This window comes from Sorex fumeus, unplaced genomic scaffold (assembly GCF_029834395.1).
Source record: "Sorex fumeus unplaced genomic scaffold, SorFum_2.1 ptg000265l, whole genome shotgun sequence".
Lineage (NCBI taxonomy): Eukaryota > Metazoa > Chordata > Mammalia > Eulipotyphla > Soricidae > Sorex > Sorex fumeus.
Genome location: NW_026606322.1, coordinates 15,756,564 through 15,779,110, shown reverse-complemented (window position 1 = coordinate 15,779,110; position 22,547 = coordinate 15,756,564). Strand labels below are relative to the sequence as shown.

Here is a 22,547-nt window from a genome sequence, read left to right as displayed (position 1 = left end):
AGTTTGTGTTTTCAGAAATTGTTGAAGACTTAGCAGTCAAGTTTGATTACTTCTACAGAATTAAAGATACCTAAAATTACTAAAAAGGGTTACTCTGTGTTTTATTGATGCCCTTTTAGACAATATGAGTTTACATTTCCCTTTCTTTATAGAAAAACTGTGGCATTTAGCTTAAAAGTCTCCCCTGTCCTTTATCTATGAGAAATTTTTAGAAAAACATAACACTTAGAAAATGTCTTAAGATCAATGGTCACCATTCTCAGAAGTTTTCTATTGATATGAGAAAAACTTAAGGCCTATAGTCCCATATTCTAGCGTAGTTTCTCAGCTATTATTGGAAATTGACTTCAAGGCATATTTTCATTGCTGTGCTGCTCTGTCCCAAGATATTAGTTGCAATACCTAGTAAGCTAATTATAATCACATTACTGCTGTTTGAACATATATTTTATGGGTCAGAGAGATAGGATTAGTGGCAAGGAGCTTGTCTTGCATGTAGCCGATCTGGTTTGAGTCTGTAGCCTTGCACATCATCCCGTGAACACCACTAGTAGTGAGTCTTGAGTACAGAGCCAAGGAGCATGACTGGACATTGCCCCCAAGCCAAAAATTATTTTTTAAAAAATAAAGATGCACACAACTTTTGTAGTTTATAGCAATTACTCTGGATTTTCTTCAGAGATATTTGCTAGGCTTAACACCAGTTCTTTTACTAAGGCTATGGGATATTATTATGTTTTCCTGCTTTAAGAGCTTTTTTAAATGGTAAGAGAATGTTGAATTTCATGATATTAGTCAGTAAAGGACTTATAATTGACTTCTAAGTTAGAAGATTTTTATATTCTAATAAGGGTTGAGAATAAAGGCAATATTCCGAAAACAAAGGTGATAATTAGAAAAGTGCTTTGAATACTTTAAATTTAAGGCATTTCAAACAATCCTCATTCTGATTGTCTGAAGAGTTTATTGGTCCAGTCCCTTTTATAGTCTCCCCAGCATGTTGTATTTATTTTCTAGTTATTACATTTGACTTTTTTGCATGTTATTTGATAATGCTCATTATGCCACTGAATCTCTATGAAATTTAAATGGTTAAAAAAAATTAATCCATTGGACTTAAAACAGCCTTATATATAATACATAATAAATTCTAATAAAGAATAGGAGTCCTGATCACAATAATTTGTATTACAAAAAAAGGTTCAAACTTTCAGTGGAGGTTTGCTTCATAATTTCCTATTATTACTTCATTACCTTTAGACTTTGTAAATCATAAGAATTTGTTCTTGTTTCCTAATTTTAGGCTAATATATGTTACAAACTATCAATTTTTTTTAACTTTTTACTTTTTATTAATCATAAATTGTATACATTTAAAAAATTTATAGATTGAATTTATATGTAAATTTAAATTTACATGTTTAAGGCTTAAACATGAAATAAATTTAAATGTATAAATTTAAATTTACATATAAATTCAATCTATAAATTTTTAAAAATGTATGAAATTTATGATTAATGTTTAAGCTTTAAGTAAAAATATTTTTCACTTATAAAAATGTTTTAGTTGTACAATTAATTGGTGCAATATAAAAATGTTTCATATTTCATAATAACAGAACAGTCACATTCTGTTATTTTTGGGATTGCATTTTCAGTTGTACATCTAAATTTTTTCCTTTATGTATCGTAGGAATTGCTCTACAGTCAATAACAGGCAGTCAATGTAAGTATGTTTAAAAACCAAATATCTTCATGAACTTTCAATTTAGAGCAGCAAAAGATACTTGATAGGCATTTCACTAGGTCAGATAAACTGTATGATTATCTGCAAGTTTATATTATAAACTTAGAAAATCATATGGCCATATTAATTTTTATTAGTTGAATTTAGTATGGGCCTTTTTACTCTTCTGGCTCTATGAATATGTCCCAGAATTTGTCAAATTATAATAGTATTTAAATGTTTTGACACAGGACATTTCAACATACAAAATACCCTACCTGCTTCTACACTTATTTATATTTACTACTGTTTAGCTTATTAGCTTTTATATAGGTTATATAAACATATGTAGCATTTTTGTTTTTAGGTAGTGAGTTACATATTGTTAATTTCCTTTTGTGCTTTTCTGTTTTCTGCTATTTTCCCTAAAAAGTAAATCATATTTTGAAATTAAAATTGTGCTTGAAAAGAAACATCACGGTCTTGTTAGAACTATCAGTGATCAATTAGATGAAGTCTCAAGATTTTTGAGATTGAGTCTCAGACACTAAAAAACATGAAGTCAAAAATGAGATTGTACAATAAGGGACTGATTCCCTTTTAGAGCCTTTGGCTATGGAAAAGAATGATAAAACTTTTCCTTTTCTTTCTATTTCATATTTAAATCCTAACATAGTGGTAATTGTAGTCTGGACAATGTGAGGTTACTCAAAATCAATATAGAGGCTGGGGAGGAGGCTCAAAGGATGGAAAGAGAAGCCTAGAGTTTGCTCTCCAGGGCTTCATGGCACGATGAGCGTTGCCAGTATAATCTTGGCACTCCGTTGAGCACTTCTGGAATAGCTTAATGGCCCCAAAATACACATGAACCTGAGCAGTGCTGCTCTTTTGGGACCAAGTACATAATCATCAGGCCTGAGGTGCTATTGTACATGTATTACCATTACCAGGAGTGTTCCCGAGGATTTCCAAGCACAGTACCATCCTCCGAAAGAGATCCCCTGTCCCCCCCAAAAAAGACTGGAAAAACTTTGTATTTAGAATCATTTCTTTTGAAACTCTGAAAACTATTCTTTTTTATTTCAAAATTTTTCCCATATCATATGCACAAATGCAAGAGGAAATATACAGAAATCTTTCAGCATAAACAAACCACAATGGATTGTTAATCTTATAGTCAATCCAGCCTTAGATCTAATTTAGTCTTTTTAAATATTTTATGGAAAACAGCTGTTAGGTATTCTTCAGGAAAGCCCAGGAGGGTTTCTAAAGCTGATGGCATGAAACCCTGATGGTCAGGGCACTGATCAGACTCCTCAGGAGCAGCCACAGCAGTAATGCAGCTTGTCTTCAACTCTTACAGCTTGTACACACGTCATAATATTCTTCAGAAGATGGTTTCTGTTTTCTTTGGTGACAGTGAAATTTAGAATCAGTTTAAGATTAACAATGGTATATTTTAACACTTGGATTTATACTGGTTATTCTTGTTGTGTTATTACATGAATTTTAATATTATACTATATTATTTAAACATTCATAAATAAAATTTTTACTTCTCATCTAGTAATTGAGCAAAATAAGTCTATTTCTGTTTTCAAATGATGTGTTTGATGGTAAATACATAAATGTGATGAGAGGCTAAAAGTGTGTGCATCTGGATTGTATTTATTTTGTCTATAATATTTAGGCATTGAAATAGAAGAGTTGCAGAATGAAGAAGAAGAACTAAGTCCACCACTTATGGAGTACAATATAAATGTGAAATCAAACCCTGAAATACTGTTAGCAGAAATGAATAGAGATACGGCATCGATATTCAGTGAATCTTCAACAGAGTCTCTTAAAGATCTTCAGGAAGTATAAGCTCTCATTAATTCTTGAATTAAACTGGCCTAATCGCATCTTTAAGTTTGGTATTATATGTTGGATTTATGTAGTCACACTACTTTAGTTCATATTTATAGTTTCCATACAGAACTTGAATTGAAATGGTTCTTTTCCCACTATTGAATTCTTTAATTTTTACTGCCTTGGGCTGAAGAAATAGTATAGGGGTTAAGGTGCTTGCCTTGTATGTTGCTGTCCCATGTTGACTTCTGGCACCACAGAAACACCACCGAGTCTGGTACTTAAATCTTAAAAAAAAAAAAAAAAAAGGAAAGAAAAGGCCTCCAAAGCAAAAAACATGTTTTTGGTGCATTAATTTCGGCAGAGCCTGGAAAGCTACCCGTGACGTATTCGATATGCCAAACACAGTAACAACAAGTCTCATGACGGAGACGTTACTGGGCCCGCTCGAGCAAATCGATGAACAATGGGAGGACCGTGACTGTGATCAGCTACTCATTTGTCAACATTTTTTTAATGCTTATTATGTACCAGGCACTATGCTGTATTTTGGAACATCTTTATCCTGAGTGATGGGAGTAGATATGGAAGATTAACAAAAAGTAAAAGAAAGTATGATGAGGAATAGAAGGAAAAGGAGAAAAGATTTTGGTGCCATTTTCAAAGAGATTGAATTAAAACCACTAGAGTAAAATTTATTTCTCTATAGATATGTGGTAACTTTCATGATATAGACACAATTCTTTTTTCTCCCCCACCCCCACTTTTGGCTTTCTGCCCACACCTAGCAGTGCTTAGAACTTAGTCCTGGCTCTGCATTCAGGAATCACTAAGTGGGCTGCTGGGGATTGGATCTGGGTCAGCCTCATGCAAGGCAAAGGCCTTATCCACTGTGCTATCTCTCTGACCCTTGGCTAGATTTTATATCTTATGGGCCTAAATATTTTTATTTAAAAAATGCTTTAGGCACTGTGGTTTGTAATACTAATGATAGACTTTTGTATATAATACATTCTAGTATTGCATTATCCACAAGTGTCCACTCCCTTCAGTATTGTTCCAGTGTTCCCCTCATGCCTTTCCCCCGCCTTCCCTTCCCTGTGGTAATCTTCCTGGTAGTATTTTGAATATTAAGAAGTGCCTTCTTTGTTATTCATGCATGAATGAGTGCAACTGATGATTTGTAAGTAACTTTTAATAACTACTCATTGATAGTCTGTGTTTTGTTACTTGTTTATAACTTTTATCGTTGCTATATATATTCTTAAGAATTGGAGAGTCAGATTAAAATGAAAAAATAACTTTACATAGACTCTGGAAAGAAATTATGCTTTGTAATATTGAAACAAAAGGAGGTTCAGTGATTAGAGGAAATATTTTTCAAAATAATCCATTGTACAGTTTGAGTGACATCTAAAATTCTTTATTTACTTTTCCTATCAGGTTAAGAGTAAGCCAAAGAAAAAGAAGACTAAGAATAAAAAGGTAAGATGACCTTATTAGCATTATAATTGATGGAAGTCTGATTATGAACACTTGGGTTTAATGCTTAGATTTCATTGTTACGAGTTTAAATGTTATTCAAATAGACAGACATGTACTTATATCTACAAATATCAATAGCATTGTTGATAGCATATTGATTATAGAAAAATTTATTATATCTTGAATGATTTTTTTTGTTCCTTTTGTTTTTTGGGCCACACCCAGTAGTATTTGGGGCTTAATCCTGGGTCTCTACTCAGGGATAGCTTCTTGACAGTGCTCAGGGAAATTTATGGGATGTCAGGGATTGAACCTGGGTTGGCCGCATGCAAGGCAAGCACCATAGCTGCTGTACTATAGCTCTAGTCCTATACCTAGAATGATTTCAACTTATAGTATATTTAAGTTCACTTTACTTCCCTAAGTGATAGTTTGTACACTTAAATTTATAATTAAAGAAACTAAATTAGTCACTTGGTATTTTAAAAGTAGCTTTGTTATATTTTTACTGATAGATTCAAAGCATTTTTCTAATACTTAATAAATATTGATTTTCTTTGTGTCTAAGACTACCAACAAAACAGATATTTTACACAGTTATATTATATACAAAATGGTGCAGGGGCTGGAGCAGGTTGTGTGCAGCGGGTTGGGTGTTTGCCTTGCATGAGGCCAACCCAGGTTCAATCCCTGACATCCCATAAGTTTTCCTGAGCACCATCAAGGGTAATTCCTGAGTGCAGAGTCAGGAGTAGCCCTTGTGAATCTCCAGGTGTGACCCAAAAAGCAAAAAATACAGGATGCTTCTTTCATGTTTCTTATTTTTTTTGCCAGTGGCAAAGTAAATAACGTCTGTAGCATAGAAATCTGCTGAATGCTTGAGAAGTTACAAGAGAAAGTAAATCTGTTTGTTGTGTGAGAGGGCAGGTGCTTTATATTTTTTTTAATTCAGAATTTTGAAAAAAATTGAACAGTGTCCAGAAAGATAGCACAACGGATAGAGTTCTTGCTTTGTATGTGGCCAACCTGGGTTCTATCCCTGGTACCATGTAAGATTCTCTGAGCCCATCAGAAGTGATCCCTGAGTATAGAGCCAAGAGTAAACCCTGAATACTGGCAGGAATGCCCCCAAAACCCAAACACAGAAAAATAAAGAGCAGAAAAATTGCAAAAGAGTTTTGTAAATTTTCCACCAGCTTCTGCTCCTTTATATTCATTTTATTACCCTATTATGTTGATAATAAAATTCCCCCAGAGGAATAGTAAATGCATTACAATTGGTGAATGCACATGGACATATAATCACTCAAAGGCCATACTTTTCAATATTTTTCATTCTTGATTTTGTATATTTCTATGGAAGAACAGTTGTTTTTGATCAGGCATACAGCTACCCACTATTCTATGCATACTTTATAAGGAAATAGTATTTTTCTGACCTAAAATACTCAGACTTAAAACCTACATGTATTCTCTAGATTATGTTATGAACTGAACAAGAATATTTACTCAAAAATATGTTGTTTTTTTCTTTTTTTTTTCAATAAAGAAACTGGAGGTTGGGGGCTAGGGGTACGTACTGTTTGAGCAGTAAATCTATTACTTCCTTTTGGGGGGAGGTGGACCACACAAGCAGTGCTCAGGGAGTGCTCCCAGCTCTGCATTCATGGGTCATTTCTGCTGGTGCTTGTGAGATTATATGGGTTGCCAAGTGTTGAACCTTCATCAGCTGTGCAGAAGACAGATGTCTTAACCACTGTACTTTCTCTTTGTCCTCTCAACTGTAATTTTGAAAATCCAGTTTATCAGTCATTTTAAAAGTATACAAAATCATGTATTATAAATGAGAGTTAAGACAGTGAAGGTAAATGTATAAAATACTGTTCCAGTCTACATGGATGTTAAAGTTTAAACTGCATGGAGGATGGAGTTTGAACACTGGTACCACATGGTTCTGGCTTTGGCCCTGGCACTTCCTAATACTGCTGGGCCTGAGCAGCAATAAGCCATCTGACCTGGTTGGCTGAGTTTCGTTAGAAATGGTCCCAAGGCTCCTTGAGAGTGCTTGATTTCATCATTCATTCATCATCCTGTTATTCGTCGATTGCCTCGAGCAGGCCCCAGTAACGTCTCTTTCATCCTAGCCCTGAGATTATATTCAAGGCTCTTTAGGAGAATCATTGTTACTGGTATTTGGCATATTTGGTACGCCACGGAGAGTTTGCCAGACTGCCCTGTGGGCAGGCTACATTTGATAGCCTGCAAGTTTGTCCAAAGTAGGAATGAGATAATAAGATGTCATAAAAAGATGTTCTGAAAAGGCAAATGCGGCCACGCGGTTCCGGGAACTGGATTTTATAGTCTCTGAGTCTTGGCCGCTGATGGGATTACACGGCACCAGGGGGCCAGGTGGTGGGTGTGACCCCCGCCTGCTGGAATTTGGAGGATCTGGATGGAAGATGCTCGACTCCAATTCGAGTAGGCTTGGAGGTCTCGGCCCCGGAACCCGCGTGGCTTTGTCCCTCTGCCAGTACCTTCATGTGTGCGGAGAGTGGTCTCAGCATGGTGGTGGCTGGTCCTGGAGGTCTTCGGCTCCGGCTCCCCTGGTCGGAGCGGGGAGGAAAGCTCAACCCGCTCCCCTCCAAGGGGCCCCGGCGAGGAACAGCCAGGCATGGGGGCAGGAGACTGCTTGATAATCCCCAGCAAAAGAGAAAAATTATTATACTCTGGTAATAAAATTTCTCATTTGTTATAAGCATTTATTTTAATTTTCACTTTGTTTTTGAAGTTAGATTTTTGAAAGTTAGTGATTTATGAGTGTAATGATTTATTTCTCTTAGAATTTTTTATTTTGTAAAACATAGCTTGGTTTATTAATTTAGCTGATTTATTGTTGTTGTTGTTGTTGTTGTTTTGTGTTTTTTGAGCCATGCCCAGCGGTGCTCAGGGTTTGCTTCTGACTCTACTCAGGAATCACTCCTGGTGGATCAAGGGGACCATATAGGGTACCTGGGATTGAACCAGGTTGGCCATATGCAAGGCAAATGTCCTGCTTGCTCTCTTAAGATCTGGCCCCATAGCTGATATTTTTTTTCATTTTTTTAAGAACATTATTAAATCCCAGGTCTAATGCTACAAAATTAAAACATTAACTCATCTTGTAGGGACCGAGCTATAGCACAGAGGGTAAGGTGCTTGCCTTGCACATGACACCAGGGTTTGGTCCCTGGCAGCCCATATTTCCCCCGCTCCCCCCCAAACCCCACCAGGATAATCCCTGAGCACTGTCAGATGTAGACCATAAACCTAAAATAAAAGAGATCTTGTATCTGAATTTTGAGGATTTTGAGATGTAAAACAAGTCTTTAAAATTGACACATAATTCACACTGTCACTGTCCTCCCGTTGTTCATCAATTTTCTCGAGCGGGCCCAGTAACGTCTCCATTGGAGACTTTGTTGTTACTATGTTTGGCATATGGAATACATCACGGGTAGCTTGCCAGGCTTTGTCGTGCGGGCGAGATACTCTTAGTAGCTTGCCGGGCTCTCATAATTACCTTACCTAAAATTTTCTTGGGACTGCAGTGATAGCACAGTGGATAGGGCATTTGCCTTGCATGTAGCCAAACCGGATTTGATTCCATCCATCTTAGAGAGCCTGGTAAGCTACCCAGAGTATCCTGCCCGCACAGGAGAGCCTGGCAAGCTCCCTGTGGCATATTCGATATGCCAAAAACAGTAACAAGTCTTACAATGGAGAGAGACTTGTCTCTCTGATGCCCACTCGAGCAAATCAATGAACAACGGGATGACAGTGCTACAGTTCTACAAAATTGTCTTATGTATATGCTCAATTATTCTAGGTACAAATAATTTTTTAGTATAGTAAGCTAGTAGTTATCAAAAGTTAACCAATTTTCTAATCACTAGTTCTCATAAAAATGTTTCATAGAAATTTATTTGTGTTAAAGAGTGGCAAATGGCAACAAATTATTGTAAAAAACTAATGTATTGCAACATCTTAAAATATTTGAATTTCTAAAAATACCCATCATGGTCTTTGAATGTGAGAAAAAAATGAAATTTATGTAGCCAGTAATAAGGATAGTAATGATAAATTCTCACTGTATTTATAGACTTTGTAGTTAATCCTTCTTCACCAAAGTATTTAGTATTTAACTTCATAATTCAAATTGTAAATAATTACTAGGGATTATCTGGGTCATCCTATCCACTCCTCCATTCACGTAGGGGAATTGAGGATTAGGAATAGAAGAGAGATGAGGCACATGGCAGTATAAAGCTTTATTATATATCCTTAAAGGTAAAAAAGAAATACGACCGAATATAAACCAGGTCTTTCAGGTTGCTCATCTCCACTAAAGAAAGGAAGTTATTAAGATATATGTAAGATAGGCTGTTGCATATTGTTGGCGTGACCGCATGGGAAGACCTGAAAAGGAATTTCAGAAATTAAAATTCAACTATGTAAGCTGAATGATAGATTCCTTTAGAATAACCAAAGGTGTTTTCAACTTATTTATTCAAGTAAACAATGAAATAAAGCTTCCATTATGAATTGTAAAATTAAATTGGTATTAGTGGCATTGAAACAAAACAGATTTGTAAGTGTATCATGGAATCCTTAGGGGAAGGATGCTTTGGAGTTTCATCCAATTTAAGTATGTACTAAGTATCATTGATAAAGCTTTATTTGGTAGGTTGACTTTTACATGAATGTAAGATGATCTAATGCCTTTTTATATGGAATCTCCTCTCCCATCATGCTGATTTTCCAAAACTCTTTGAGTTAGTGACAATTGCATAAGTCTTGTCCTAATATATACCAATTGTTCTAAACCTAGCTCCAGGACCAAATTTATAGTATCAAAATAAATTATTTTCAATGTTTTTTTCCCCACACAACTCCAAAGTAGATTACAAAATGTATTGGGTCACAGCTTCCATTTTATTTTATTTTATTTTTTGTTAAGTCATGATTATATTGAACAAAACTGGCTTAGAAATATGTGAGAGGATAGAAACAGAAAATATGTATTCAAGAGAGATCTTGGGCTTCTCTGTCATAGAAATAGGAAAGCAAAGAAACACAGTGACAAGAAACTAGAATTAATAGGAATAAAAAATATTAAGTGCTTTTTATATTGTTTTAATAAATTTGGGTTAATATAATAAATTACCATACGGGGTGACTTAATGACCAATTTTTATTTTTGCAGTTCTGGAGACTGGGAAGTCCATCAGGGTGCCAGCAGATCCAGTGTCTGGTGAGTATCCTCTTCCTTGTTTGCAGATGGCTGTCTTTAGCTGTATCACTATGTAGTAGATGGAAAGTAAAGAGTTAACCCTCTGGTCTCCTTTTTATATGAGCATTGATTCTATCATGAGAACATTAAGACACCTTCTAAAATTTTAATTTTTTTCCCAGGGGCCCATCCTTCATTTAGCATCACCATGAGAAACTGGGAGAGACAAAAACATGCAGTCTATAACACACGTAATGATGATAGCATTTTTTAAAAATTATTTTTTATTTTATTTGCATGTGGGTACCAGGATAATTTTTCCGTCCCGCCCCCAGGCAACCTCTGATTCGGCAACCTCTGATTCCGGAAGTCATGCCCACAGCTCTCCACCAGCGCCATCTTACAGCACCGTGAGAACAGTAACAAAGCCTTTCAGTTCAAGTCTCAGTCAGTCATACAGTGATCAAACACCTGTCCCTTCACCACTGCACATTTTATACCACCAAGAACCCCAGTATACCCCCTTCCCACTGGCCCCCCACCCGTGTGACAGATTTCCACTTTACTCTCTCTCTCTCTACGTTGATCACATTCAATATTACAACAAAAGACCCCCCATTTTTATTTGCAATTTTCCCCAACATTCAGACCTGTCACAAAGACATCATTAAAAAATTTGTTTTCTATTGTTGATTATAAAGAGCATATGATGTTGTGTGGCCACAATAGTGGCCACATGAATTTGGATTTCTAATATTTTAGTAATAAACCTAGAGGGATTACTGGCAGAAGCCCCTGGGTTCCAAGATTGGTATGTGTGCCTCTGGGTTCATGGTCGGTCAGAAGCCGGAGGAGGCGTTTGAGGGTGGCAACCCGGAGCATTGTCATGGTGGGGAACAGGGCAGATTCCATCCCTCATCCCATGAAGCCCCATGTGCCTCGTTAATGAAGTCACATACCTGGCTGTTCATTAGGCTCTAAAAGATGCAGGCCACTATGTCGTTGCCGCAGAGGGGGACAGGCGGAGGGACAGGCACCCTTTCCCTCCCAGGGCAGCAAAGCACCATAGTTAAATACACAGTCCAGATGTATTTCGGTTGGGCATTATCTTTTGCTCAGATTTTCCCACCATCATTCAAGCCTGATTTTCAGGGAGAAATGCTAGATGATTTACTTTCCATTGATCACTTTGCATATCAGGAAATCCGCACAGTTCGGGAAATAGTCCTGGTACCCGCATGCCAGAGCCATGCTTGTAGAAGCTCATGGTTACTGGGATTCCATCTGGAGAAGGCGGGGAGACAGCACCTACCCCATCCGGGACCTCCCGGTGATATCAGCTCGGTTTGGGGCCAGGAGCATTCTCCGGGAGCTGTGGGGCCCTCCAGCTGGTTTTCTTCTTTGCTGCTGTGTGCTGTAAGATGGCGCTGGGGGCGAGTTGTGGGCATGACTTCTGGAATCAGAGGTTGCCTGGGGGCCGGGTGGTCCCATTGCAGTTCGGAAAAATTGTCCTGGTACCCGCATGCAAGAGCCATGCTTGTAGAAGCTCATGGTCACTGGGATTCCATCTGGACAAGGCGGGGAGACAGCACCAACCCCATCTGGGACCTCCCGGTGATATCAGCTCGGTTTGGGGCCGGGAGCATTCTCTGAGAGCTGTGGGGCCCTCCAGCCAGTTTTCTTCTTTTCTGCTTGGTGCTGTAAGATGGCAATGGGGGCGAGTTGTGGGCATGACTTCCAGAATCAGAGGTTGCCTGGGGGCCGGGGCAGCCCCATTGCAATTTGGAAAAATTGTCTGGTACCCGCCTTCCAGATCCATTCTTGTAAAAGCTCAGGGTCACCAGGATTCCTTCTGGAGAAGGCGGATGATAGCATTTATTTTATGAAATTTATATTTTGCTTTTATTCATACATATAAGAAAATATATGCAGAGAGACACATCTCTGTATATACATGAGACATGCATCTATGCAATTTACTGCATCATATAAAATGTACTCTCTCAGTTGAGGTCGAAAACTTTTGAGAGACATGTGCATTTTAACATTGTGCTGTGATAATATAGTTGATATAAATCACTAATTCTTTTTTGTTTGTTTGTGAATGTTTGGATGTATTAAGTATACATAGAGCAAATAAGCAATCCATGGGACCTTTGAATCAACTTAATAGAAAGTTAATTTGCTAGCATTATATTAAATCTTTAACATTTAAGGTCTTCCAAAAGTTCATTTTGTTCATCTAGAATAGATTGTTAGTTAAAGCTGCCCACACAGTAGCTATTTTCCCTTAGCTAACAGGTTTTCAAACATATGTCTTAACCATCTAATACCTTTTAGAAGTATTTTCTCTAAAAGCTGTTCAGTGTTTATTTAATGTAGTATATGCCTACATCAGACTATTAATAAAGTAGATCATTGATCATATAATTCTGCATAGTCTGATTTAAAAGGCAATGGATAATTCTTGACAAAATTTGAAAAATATTTCAATAATGTAAGTCTTTCATATAATTCATAAAGTCACCAGTGTAACTTTTTATCTCATGTCTTTCTAATGTCATATGTAATTGTTAAAAGTAAGTAAAATCAGTGTATCTCTTCAAAATTGTATTTTTTCCATAATTACAAGCAATACTGACTATTGTTAGATGAAGTACAGCCCTCAAGAAAGTGATAATTATGAAAAATCTGTTTGATGTAGAATCTATAATTATTCTAAATCATGTTTCATTGGTAATAATAAAAAATATTCCTTTGTGAAAACAACTACTTAAGAAAACTACAAGAGCTTCAAAAATTCATAGTATTAATATGACAGACTTGATATAGCATTGTGGTTAAAATAAGGAATTTGGTGGAAAGTAGAAAACAAAGAGATAGATGCAATGACAATTAAAATGTGGGGTACTAGAATCACAACTCAGGAAATAGTACAGCCAACTCAGCCGTCCATTATTATCTAGTTCCCCATTTTATGCATTGGGAACCAGGATCAGCTGTGAAGTGACTTACCCAAAATATTTCCAGTTAGACTAAGTCAATTAGTATAAGAGCTAAGATTGTAAGAATTCAAGGTACCTGACTTCCAAATTATTCTCTCATCTTTTACACAAAGTAGTAAGAAATGACCCTGACTTTATAGAAAATGAACTCCCTAAATAATAATAATATATGAAATTTGTGATGCCATATTCACTCTTAACAGTAATTGGGATTCTATGGAAAAGGAATACATTAACTTTTGACTTAAATATCTAAATTCATATTCTGATAAATATATTTTTTATCATTGCTCTTTCTTTGTGATTTTATCATTTTAAAGTATTATACATATTAAGATCATTAGTAATTAAAGTGAAATCACTAATTCTTAATACTGTTTTTCAGAATAAGGAATTAGCAGAAGAACTGGTGTAAGTATCCATTTATTAAATTTTTTTAGCACTTGAATTATGCTTTGCCAGTATCACACACATTGCTTTGGGAAGTATTCTCACTAAAGAGAAAGAACAGGGTTGTTTGTCTATTTTTGTATTTTATGTTGCAGGGTGTATTTATAGATGTCACAAGAACAAGTTTTTAATAAAGATAATACAGCATCAGTAATTATTTTATAATTTTATTTCTTTATGCTTCAGTTTATGACTCTTAGTAATACGAATACTTTTCAATGGTTTCACAGTCGTCTTTATAATACTAAAATTTAGGAATATTATTTTGGAGTTTTCAAAAATATAACTTCACCAGTATTTTTACAACTTTTAGGATTCCTTGAAAAACTCACTTTTTAACCCTTCAGGTATCTTGGAAAGTCTATTATGTTTGTGAACCAGAGGTCTATCCAAGCAGTAAACATTTGAAAATATTTGAGCCATTCTAATTACTTTAGTGATATGTAATGATTACTTTTTATAAAGTTTACAAATTATTTTGTAAATATTAGATGTCCTCTTTTCCCATAGGTTTTGGTGACCTCAAAGAAGTAATGCATCCTAGAGTTACTTATTTTATATCTTTTCACTGGTTAAAAACAAGTGATTTATATCATGCTATAGGTAAAAGTACAATTTCTTTTTACCAGTTAGTGGTATTAGGAAGGAAATTCACAGCAACTAGATAGGGCAACTCAAATTATAGTATCATGCATTTTTTTTAATGTTTCTTTCTCTTTGGGTCACACCCAAATGTTCAGGAATTACTCCTAGCTCTGCACTCAGAAATTAGTCCTGGTGGTGCTCAGGCTAATGCCCTTACCACTGTGCTATCACTCAGACCCAGTAGCATGCATTTTCAGTGTTCGAAACATGTCTCTTTTTCAATGGTTCCCACTAAAACTGATGTGATTTCTACAGTTTTTTAAAAAAAAATTCTGTTAAAGAAGAACCCACCCTTTTAAAGTTTACTTTATGTTAGTATTTTCAGTCCTTTTTTTTTAAAGGTACACTGGACTTAAGTTCTAATTAAACCAACTGACCTGTCAAAACATGTTTAAATATCGGGTTGGAGAGAGAGAACTGCAGGTAGGGCACATGCCTTGCATGAGACCAAATTGAGTTCATCCCTGGCATTTCGTATGGTCCCTTGAGCATCACCAGGAGTAATTCCTGAGTGCAGAGCTAGGAGTAGCCCTGAGCATTGCCGGGTGTGGTTCCAAACCAAATAAACAAAAAAGACATGTTAAATAACATTGCAAATGTAGAACTACTTGGCATTAAATCCCAAAGTATTATTTCCCAAATTATTCTGTATTTGATGCTGTAACTTGAAATATGAATTTAATGATCTCATAATTCTTAAAACACCAAATGAACCAAATAGGTACCTGATTGAATTCTATCTAAAATATGTTATAATGTTAGATAAATACAAATCAAATATGTTATAATATTTTAGATGGCATTCAGTCAAGGTACCTATTTGTGAATCTTAAAAGGATTCATTGTGAATCTTAAAGAGGAATACATTATGTGCACATTATTCAAACTTTTAACCATTCTGCTGTTAAGTATTGAATAAGAGCCTTACAATATTAATGCAGGAAACAATAGCTTAGGTGAAAAAACAGTATACAATATGAAAGATCACATTGATTTTGTTATCATTGTAGCCCAAATATGATAGAAATTGAAGAGCAATTGACAAGAGAGCAAGCAAATCTATACCAAGATTATAGACTTATGAATGACGATGCAAGTGATATTCAAGAAGATTCTGCAACTGAAGAAAAGTCCTATAGTCTGGATGAATTGCATATTCTGGACATGATAGAGCAGGTAAGCATAACTGAAAAGAGCAATCCTAGCCTTCCTTCTCCAGAAACAGTTGTTAGCCTTTATTTTCTCTGTGACTCTGTTTTTGTTTTTGTTTTGTTTTGGTTTGTGTTTTTGTGGGGAAAAGAGCCCATATCCAATATATGTTTCTCAGGACTTATTCCTTGCTCTGTGCTTAGGGTTAACTCCTGGCAGTGCTCTATGAACCTTATGCAGTAGTAGGGATAAGGAATAGAATCCTGGTTGACTGTATGCAATGCAAGTGCCCTAACACTCCAAGACTCTTTGAACAATATGTTAGCCTGGCATTTTATACAGGTTTTTTTCTATTTTTTGTTTGTCTTTTTTTTTCTTTGTCACACCTAGCTCCGTGCTCAGGGATCACTCCTCATGAAGTCAGCGAAATGTATGTAGTATCATGGATCAAATCTGGGTCTGCCATGAGCAATGCAAGCATCCTACCTGCTACACAATTGTTCCTTAAGCAGTGTTTCTGAGAATGAGAAACTAGAAAGAAGGAATAGATGATTAAATGAACCTAGAAGTTGGAAGTTTTTATTTTAACTTTCAAACTGTACCGGCTTCCTTGATTTCAAGATGAAATTTTTTATAAAGGATTTTCACATAGTAAAGAAAAAACAATTGGCATAATCTTACTAAATTTTATGAAAAATGTAGTTTTATCATGTAAAGCTACTTTTATTTAAATAATTAAATCTGGGTATCCTAAAATTTTTATTAAAGTGACTATTATTATTTTTTTGGTTCCATTCATGGTAAGTGTCATTGCTGGGAATGACACATGTATGATGTGAATGATGCATATGAATATGATTTAAGTATCCAACAAATCACTTAAAGCATATAAAACATTCTTAAAAAAACACTTGATTTACTTCCCCATGAGAATTCTATATTGAGGTAGTTTTATAACCTATTTATAGTTAAAATATAATAATACATATATAGAAGACTTTGAAATTGTACCTTCAGTTCCCTGACTGTGAGTACTTGACCTTGTATGTGTGAAGCGCTGGGTTCAATCCCTGGTATCATACACACACATGAATGATATCACACATGTGTGTGAATGATATCATAAATATTTATGATAAATATTTATCATAAAAATGTTTAGTTTTTGTTGACCAGGTTTTCAAAAGCAGTTGAAAGCAGTGACTTACAGGTGGCAAGAAAAACCAATTTCATATGAAAACATTCATCTGATTGTATCTTTTAAAATTTTTTTATTATATTTGACTATACTTTTAATTTAGAATGAAATATTGAGGTTTAATGTAGGGCCTTTTTTAAAATTTATTTTTAATTTATTTCTGGGGGTTCCGGGCCATACCTGGAAGTGTTCAGGTCTTACTCCTGACTTTGTGCTCAGGGATCACTCCTGGAGGGTTTGAGGGACCATATGTAGTGGTGGGGATCAAACCCAGGTCAACTGTATGCTATTTAAATTCTATAACTGCTATAAAATTTTTATTTGGTGGCCATAGAAATCCCAAAGTAGAATAAAAATTAACATCTTCCAAAAATATTTTTTTATTAGTGAAATACCATGGGGTACAGTTATAGACATAAATTTTTGTGCTTGGGTTTCAGTTATACAATGATCAACTACCCATCCCTCCACCAGTTCCCATCTTCCACCACCACGGGTCCCAGCATCCCTCCCACTACCCATCCCTCTCCATCCCACCTTGCCTCTGTGGCAGGGCATTCCCCCTTGTTCTCTCTCTCTTCTTTTGGGTACTGTGTTTTGCAAGAGAGGCATTGAGTGGCAATAATGTTTGGTCTATAGACTACTTTCAGCATGCTTCTCCCACCCTGCGAGTATCCTCACAACACCCTTTATTTGGTGCTCTCTTCTCTATCTGAGCTTCCTCTTCCCCTAGCACGTGTGGCTGGCCTCCAAATCATGGAGCAAAATTCCTGGTACTAATCTCAGCCATTCCTGGGTGTTAGTCTCCCATTTTGTTGCTTTATGTTCCCCAGATGAATGCAATCTTTGTGTCTATCCCGCTCTTTCTGACTCATCTCGGTTAACATGATACTTTCCATGTAGTAACATTTGTATGTAAATTTCATAACTTCATCTTCCAAAAATATTTTTTGATTCATATTTTTAAAAGCATAGCACCTACTTTGTATTAAAGACTCTTCTAAGACAAGGTCACTGTTATCATGGTGTTTAATTCCACTGAAGAAGTTAGGTATTCAACTAAAACAATATCATGTAATAATTAAGTGCTTGGGCAGTTAAAACTGCCTAAGTTAGAGTTGACTCCTCCATTATTGAGTTACTTGGTTTTATCATCTCTGAAACAGAAATTAATGCCTTCCTTATGTGGTTTTTATTATAATAATAGCATTATATTAAAACTAGAAAAGGAGGAAACATTCAGGTAATGTTATTTTATAGTAATGGTAGTAGACAAGTAGCTGGTATTGTTTAATGAAAGCTGTAATTGGGGAGCTGGGAATATCTTACAAATAAGAGAAGTGATGTTTGTAGGGAGGCATAAAGCATGAATAGGAATTAAATGAGTAATTAATTAATTTTTAATTGAATCTCCATGAGATACAGTTACAAAGTTTTCATGTTTGAGTTTCAGTGATACAGTGATCAAACACTCATCCCTCCACCAGTGTACATTTATCACAACCAATGTCCCCAGTATCACTCCCACCACCTTTATCCCACCCTACCCCCTGCCTTTATGGCAGGCATTTTCTTTTTTACTCTCTCTGCTTTGGAGCATTGTGGTTCACAGTACAGATACTGAGAGGCCTAGGTGACAATTTTTATTTTTTTGCTTTTTTTTTGGGTCACACCCGGCGATGCTCAGGGGTTACTCCTGGCTCATGCACTCAGGAATTGCTCCTGGCGGTGCTCGGGGGACCATATGGGATGCTGGGAATCGAACCTGTGTCGGCCATGTTGGCTGCGTGCAAGGCAAACGCCCTACCCGCTGTGCTATCGCTCCAGCCCCTAGGTGACAATTTTAAATCCTCTTAAAACATTGATACTTTTGTAGCGGTCAATAAGACATGTACATTCTCTTTGCTCAATAGGGCTCAACCAGCAAGTTAACAGAATATGGAGAAACTGAGAAAGAAAAACTTGCTCGACAAAGGCAACTTTATAAATTGCACTCCCAGTGTGAAGTAAGTACTGCAGGTTCAAGGCAAGTCAGAACATAGTTAAAATGTTATATTTAAATATGTATGTAAATATATGTGTATTTGTGTGTGTTCAATTTTAATTTAATTTAATTTTTTAAAGAATCTCCTCTCTTCCTTCCTCTTTTTGATTACTGGTGACATGAACAGAATTATCTGAACTATTTTTCATTAACCAGGATTTCAAAAGACAGTTGAAAGCAGTGACACTTAGGTGGCAAGAAAACCAAATTCAGATAAAAAAGAAAGACAAAATCATTGCATCTCTTAACCAACAAGTGGCTTTTGGAATCAATAAGGTTTCCAAGTAAGTGCAAAGTGTTATAGTCAATTCGCGTGTTTTTTATACTCTTTTAAAGAGAGATTCCCTATGTCGCCACTAGGTGGCAGTGTGGCTGCATCATAGGACCTGCAACCGCAAGTCTGCAGTTGCTTAAAAAAACTACTGTATTTTTTACCTCAGAGCTGAATGAGAAAAAAGCAGCTGCTCACGATATATCCAGCTTTTCACATATTGGATGAACAAGTGTGAATATAATAGAATTACATGAGCAATATAATTAACTTTAAGGTTATGGCTCCAATTTGTAAAAATGCGAACAATGATTGGCTGTATCGCATATGAGTATATTTCTCAAAGATACCTTGGAATCACTAGAATTCATTTTTATGCTGTTTTCTTAGAGTATGTGTGTTCTGAACCCAAGAGATTGAAAGCCAACCAAATTACCAGGGACTTACTTTACCTCCCCACCCCTACCAATTTCGTTTTTTAAAATAACCTTAATTTCCAAATGCCTGAGACTTAAAATTGTGACTAAGGAGATCACTTGAAAGATTGATACCATTTTAACCATTTATTCTAATAAACAGTAATATTATTGAAGACCAGTCATCCAAATTCAAATTTCATAAGTCAAATTTGAAATTCACTACAGTGACTAGACAAATTTTAAGAGGTAGCTTAGAGCGAGGAGTGCTTGTTCAAAGTTGTGCCATTGGAGAATTATTTGGCAGAGATTTAAACTTGATTTTTTTCCCTTTATATTATGTCATCAAATTAGTTTGGAGACTACAGGAACTCTGTTATATTTCCAACATATAATATTGGTTTGAAACACTTTTAGGCTTATCCCCGCTAGAGTTTCAGAGAGCCTTCAAGTTCAGAAAGAGAAGAGAATCTAAGGAAACTAGAGCAAGCCAAGCTGGTTGCAAAACTTATAAACCTATTCTTAATTATTTAAAACTTTTGGGGGTCTGAAATAGCCAGTCCAGAAATATATAGTATCAGACATCCTACAAGTAATGCCATCCATGCAGATAAACTACCCCTTTTTAACACCATCTGAAGATATTCCTTCTCAACTCTGACAGCTGACCAAGCACCTTTGTATGGTTGAGACTGCAAACACCACTTTTGGAGATGTATTATATATTCATATGATGAACATTTAGAGTTATTCACCAGGCATTTACCAAGTTCCCACTGTGAGAAAAGAATTAGGTTTGATACTTGTGAGCTAATGGAGCACAGAGATCAGTAGGCAGGGACAAAAATTATATATAACATAGCTTCTGGTCATATATCTAGGTGTAATATCTTCATTCCTTACATGTTTTTTATAACCAAAATACCCTATCCATTTCATAGTAAACAAATAAAGGAAAACTCTTAAAAAGTGGAAGAACAAAGCAAACTTTCTAGAAACATTTGAAACTTCTCTCTAGAAAAAGTGACATTGCAGCGATTTTACTATATTGTTTTCCCTAATTAGGTACTTCAGAAATCTTCAGCTAGGAACGGCAAATTCCTAGTATTATAAGATTAAAATTCCAGAAAATATTTTTCAGAAAAAGGAAGATAAATAATACCACCAAGACCTGTTTTAGTACTACCTATCTATTCCAACTTTACACCAAACGCTCCACACTACTTGGAAATTGGTGTGATGACAAAAATAAATTTCCCATCCTGGGATACTATTTTCAGTAGTGATCAGGTAGCCTATCTTTCATTTCTAACCAGGCAGAGGCAGTTATGCTTTAGTTTCTTTACCAGGATGTGAGTGAGAATGTGATCTAGCTGTGACTTACCTCTCTGCCTCTCCCTGTAATCAGTGAGACTTAACAAGATGATTTGAAGAAGGGCTAGTCAACATTGTGTTTCATTTCCTGCTCTTGTCATTGGGAACTGAGTCTCTTCCCTTAGGACTAGTTGGTACTCCCATTTCTCCACCCCACTTCCCAACTGGTGCCAAAGGAAGTCATTAGGGGACTCCTGCCTGTCTACCCTGAGGCAACAAAGCTGTGTCAGCCATTTTCTGTCTCCTTCCCTTGTGTTAGTAGGACCTGGCAGGAAGATGATCTTACCTTTTAATCTAGAAGCAAAGTAGTGGTCTGAGTTAATGTCCCACTTTTCATGGGATAATGTCTGTCAGTCCAAGGGGTATAAAATTTCCATACTTGCACTTGCCTTGTTTATATGAAGCCCTAAGCTCAATACCTGTCACCACCTCCCTTCCCTGCCTTCCCCCCACCACCATCACACAGACACATTAAAATACTTGCATCAGGAACCAGGACATATACAACATTAGAAGGTAAAAGGTAACATGACAATATCAAAATGATTCATATTTAATAATTATCTGATAAAGGTTTTAAAGCAGTCATGCTATAAATACCTCAAGAAGAGATTATCTTGAAGCATACAAAAACCTAAAAAATCTCAGCAAAAGAAATATGTTCTAACACCAGAGAGAGACTCAATAGTCTGGCCCATACTTTGTAAGCTGGAGATCTGAGTCCTACCTCTGACTCCACATGACCTGAGCACCACCAAATTGCAGCCCCTAGACACAGAGCTGTGAGTAACCCCTGAGCATCACTGTGATTTAAAAGAACAATAGCGACAAATTTATAGTCTAACAGAGGCTGGAAACTATAAAAAATTTTAAAATGCAGTTGATAAAGGAATATTTGTTGGGTGAAATCACTTAGAAGGGAGATGATAAAGGATTGAATTAGTGAACATTATTAGGTCAGAGTAACAGGAATTAACCTATCTGAACGGAGAAAAAATATAAAATACAGTGATGTGTCAGGTTATATTTAAGATATATACATGAGTCGGTAAAATATCAAAACAATTATAGGTATGTGGGATAAAGCTAAAGTTTTCATCAGAATCTAAGAAGGTGGGAAGAGTATGGGACTGAAAAACTATTCAAAGAAATGTATAGTAACTTCCAAATTTTGTAAAATACAATTACAAATTCAGGAAGTTGAATGAATTCTGAGGGTATAAACCCAAAGAAATCTATGCTAAGATACATTATAACTAAACTTCTTAAAAATCAGGACAAAGAAAAATTTTAAGAATAAGCAGTAAGAGAAAAATATTTATAAAAGAAATGATCATAGATGCTTGGAATTTTAGAAAGGAAACAGTAGAATGAAATCAAGATAGAAGTAAATAATGAGTCTATCCTACTTCTCATTATTTTTTTAATTGAGTTAACTTTGCCTTTAAGACTATATGTGTTTTATAGTTTCAAGCTCATACCTTGAAAGATGTGTATTACCATACCAAACTACCCAGGTACCAGTGTCTCTTCACCACTATTTATTGAACTATTCCCAGTAAGACTTTTATCTCTTCTCCCACTGTTATCTCAGTTTTGTAGTGAGAGATCAATGATTTGTTTTTGTTTGACTTCGGGGTTTCCTTGCTCTTTTTCTTTATACA

At 35.8% G+C, this 22,547-nt stretch overlaps 1 protein-coding gene across 3 annotated transcripts in view; it reads left to right on the top strand.

The window, feature by feature from the left end:
• DZIP3 (DAZ interacting zinc finger protein 3) overlaps positions 1-22,547 on the top strand; it is a 116,098-nt gene that overhangs the window by 59,659 nt on the left and 33,892 nt on the right. For all 3 annotated transcript variants that reach the window (XM_056109377.1, XM_056109378.1, XM_056109379.1), the window contains 8 exons: positions 1,694-1,726; positions 3,417-3,586; positions 5,021-5,062; positions 10,305-10,352; positions 13,722-13,747; positions 15,442-15,607; positions 18,692-18,784; positions 18,979-19,106. In XM_056109377.1, the coding sequence (XP_055965352.1) occupies positions 1,694-1,726; positions 3,417-3,586; positions 5,021-5,062; positions 10,305-10,352; positions 13,722-13,747; positions 15,442-15,607; positions 18,692-18,784; positions 18,979-19,106 (706 nt within the window). The remainder of the gene's footprint in view (positions 1-1,693; positions 1,727-3,416; positions 3,587-5,020; positions 5,063-10,304; positions 10,353-13,721; positions 13,748-15,441; positions 15,608-18,691; positions 18,785-18,978; positions 19,107-22,547) is intronic.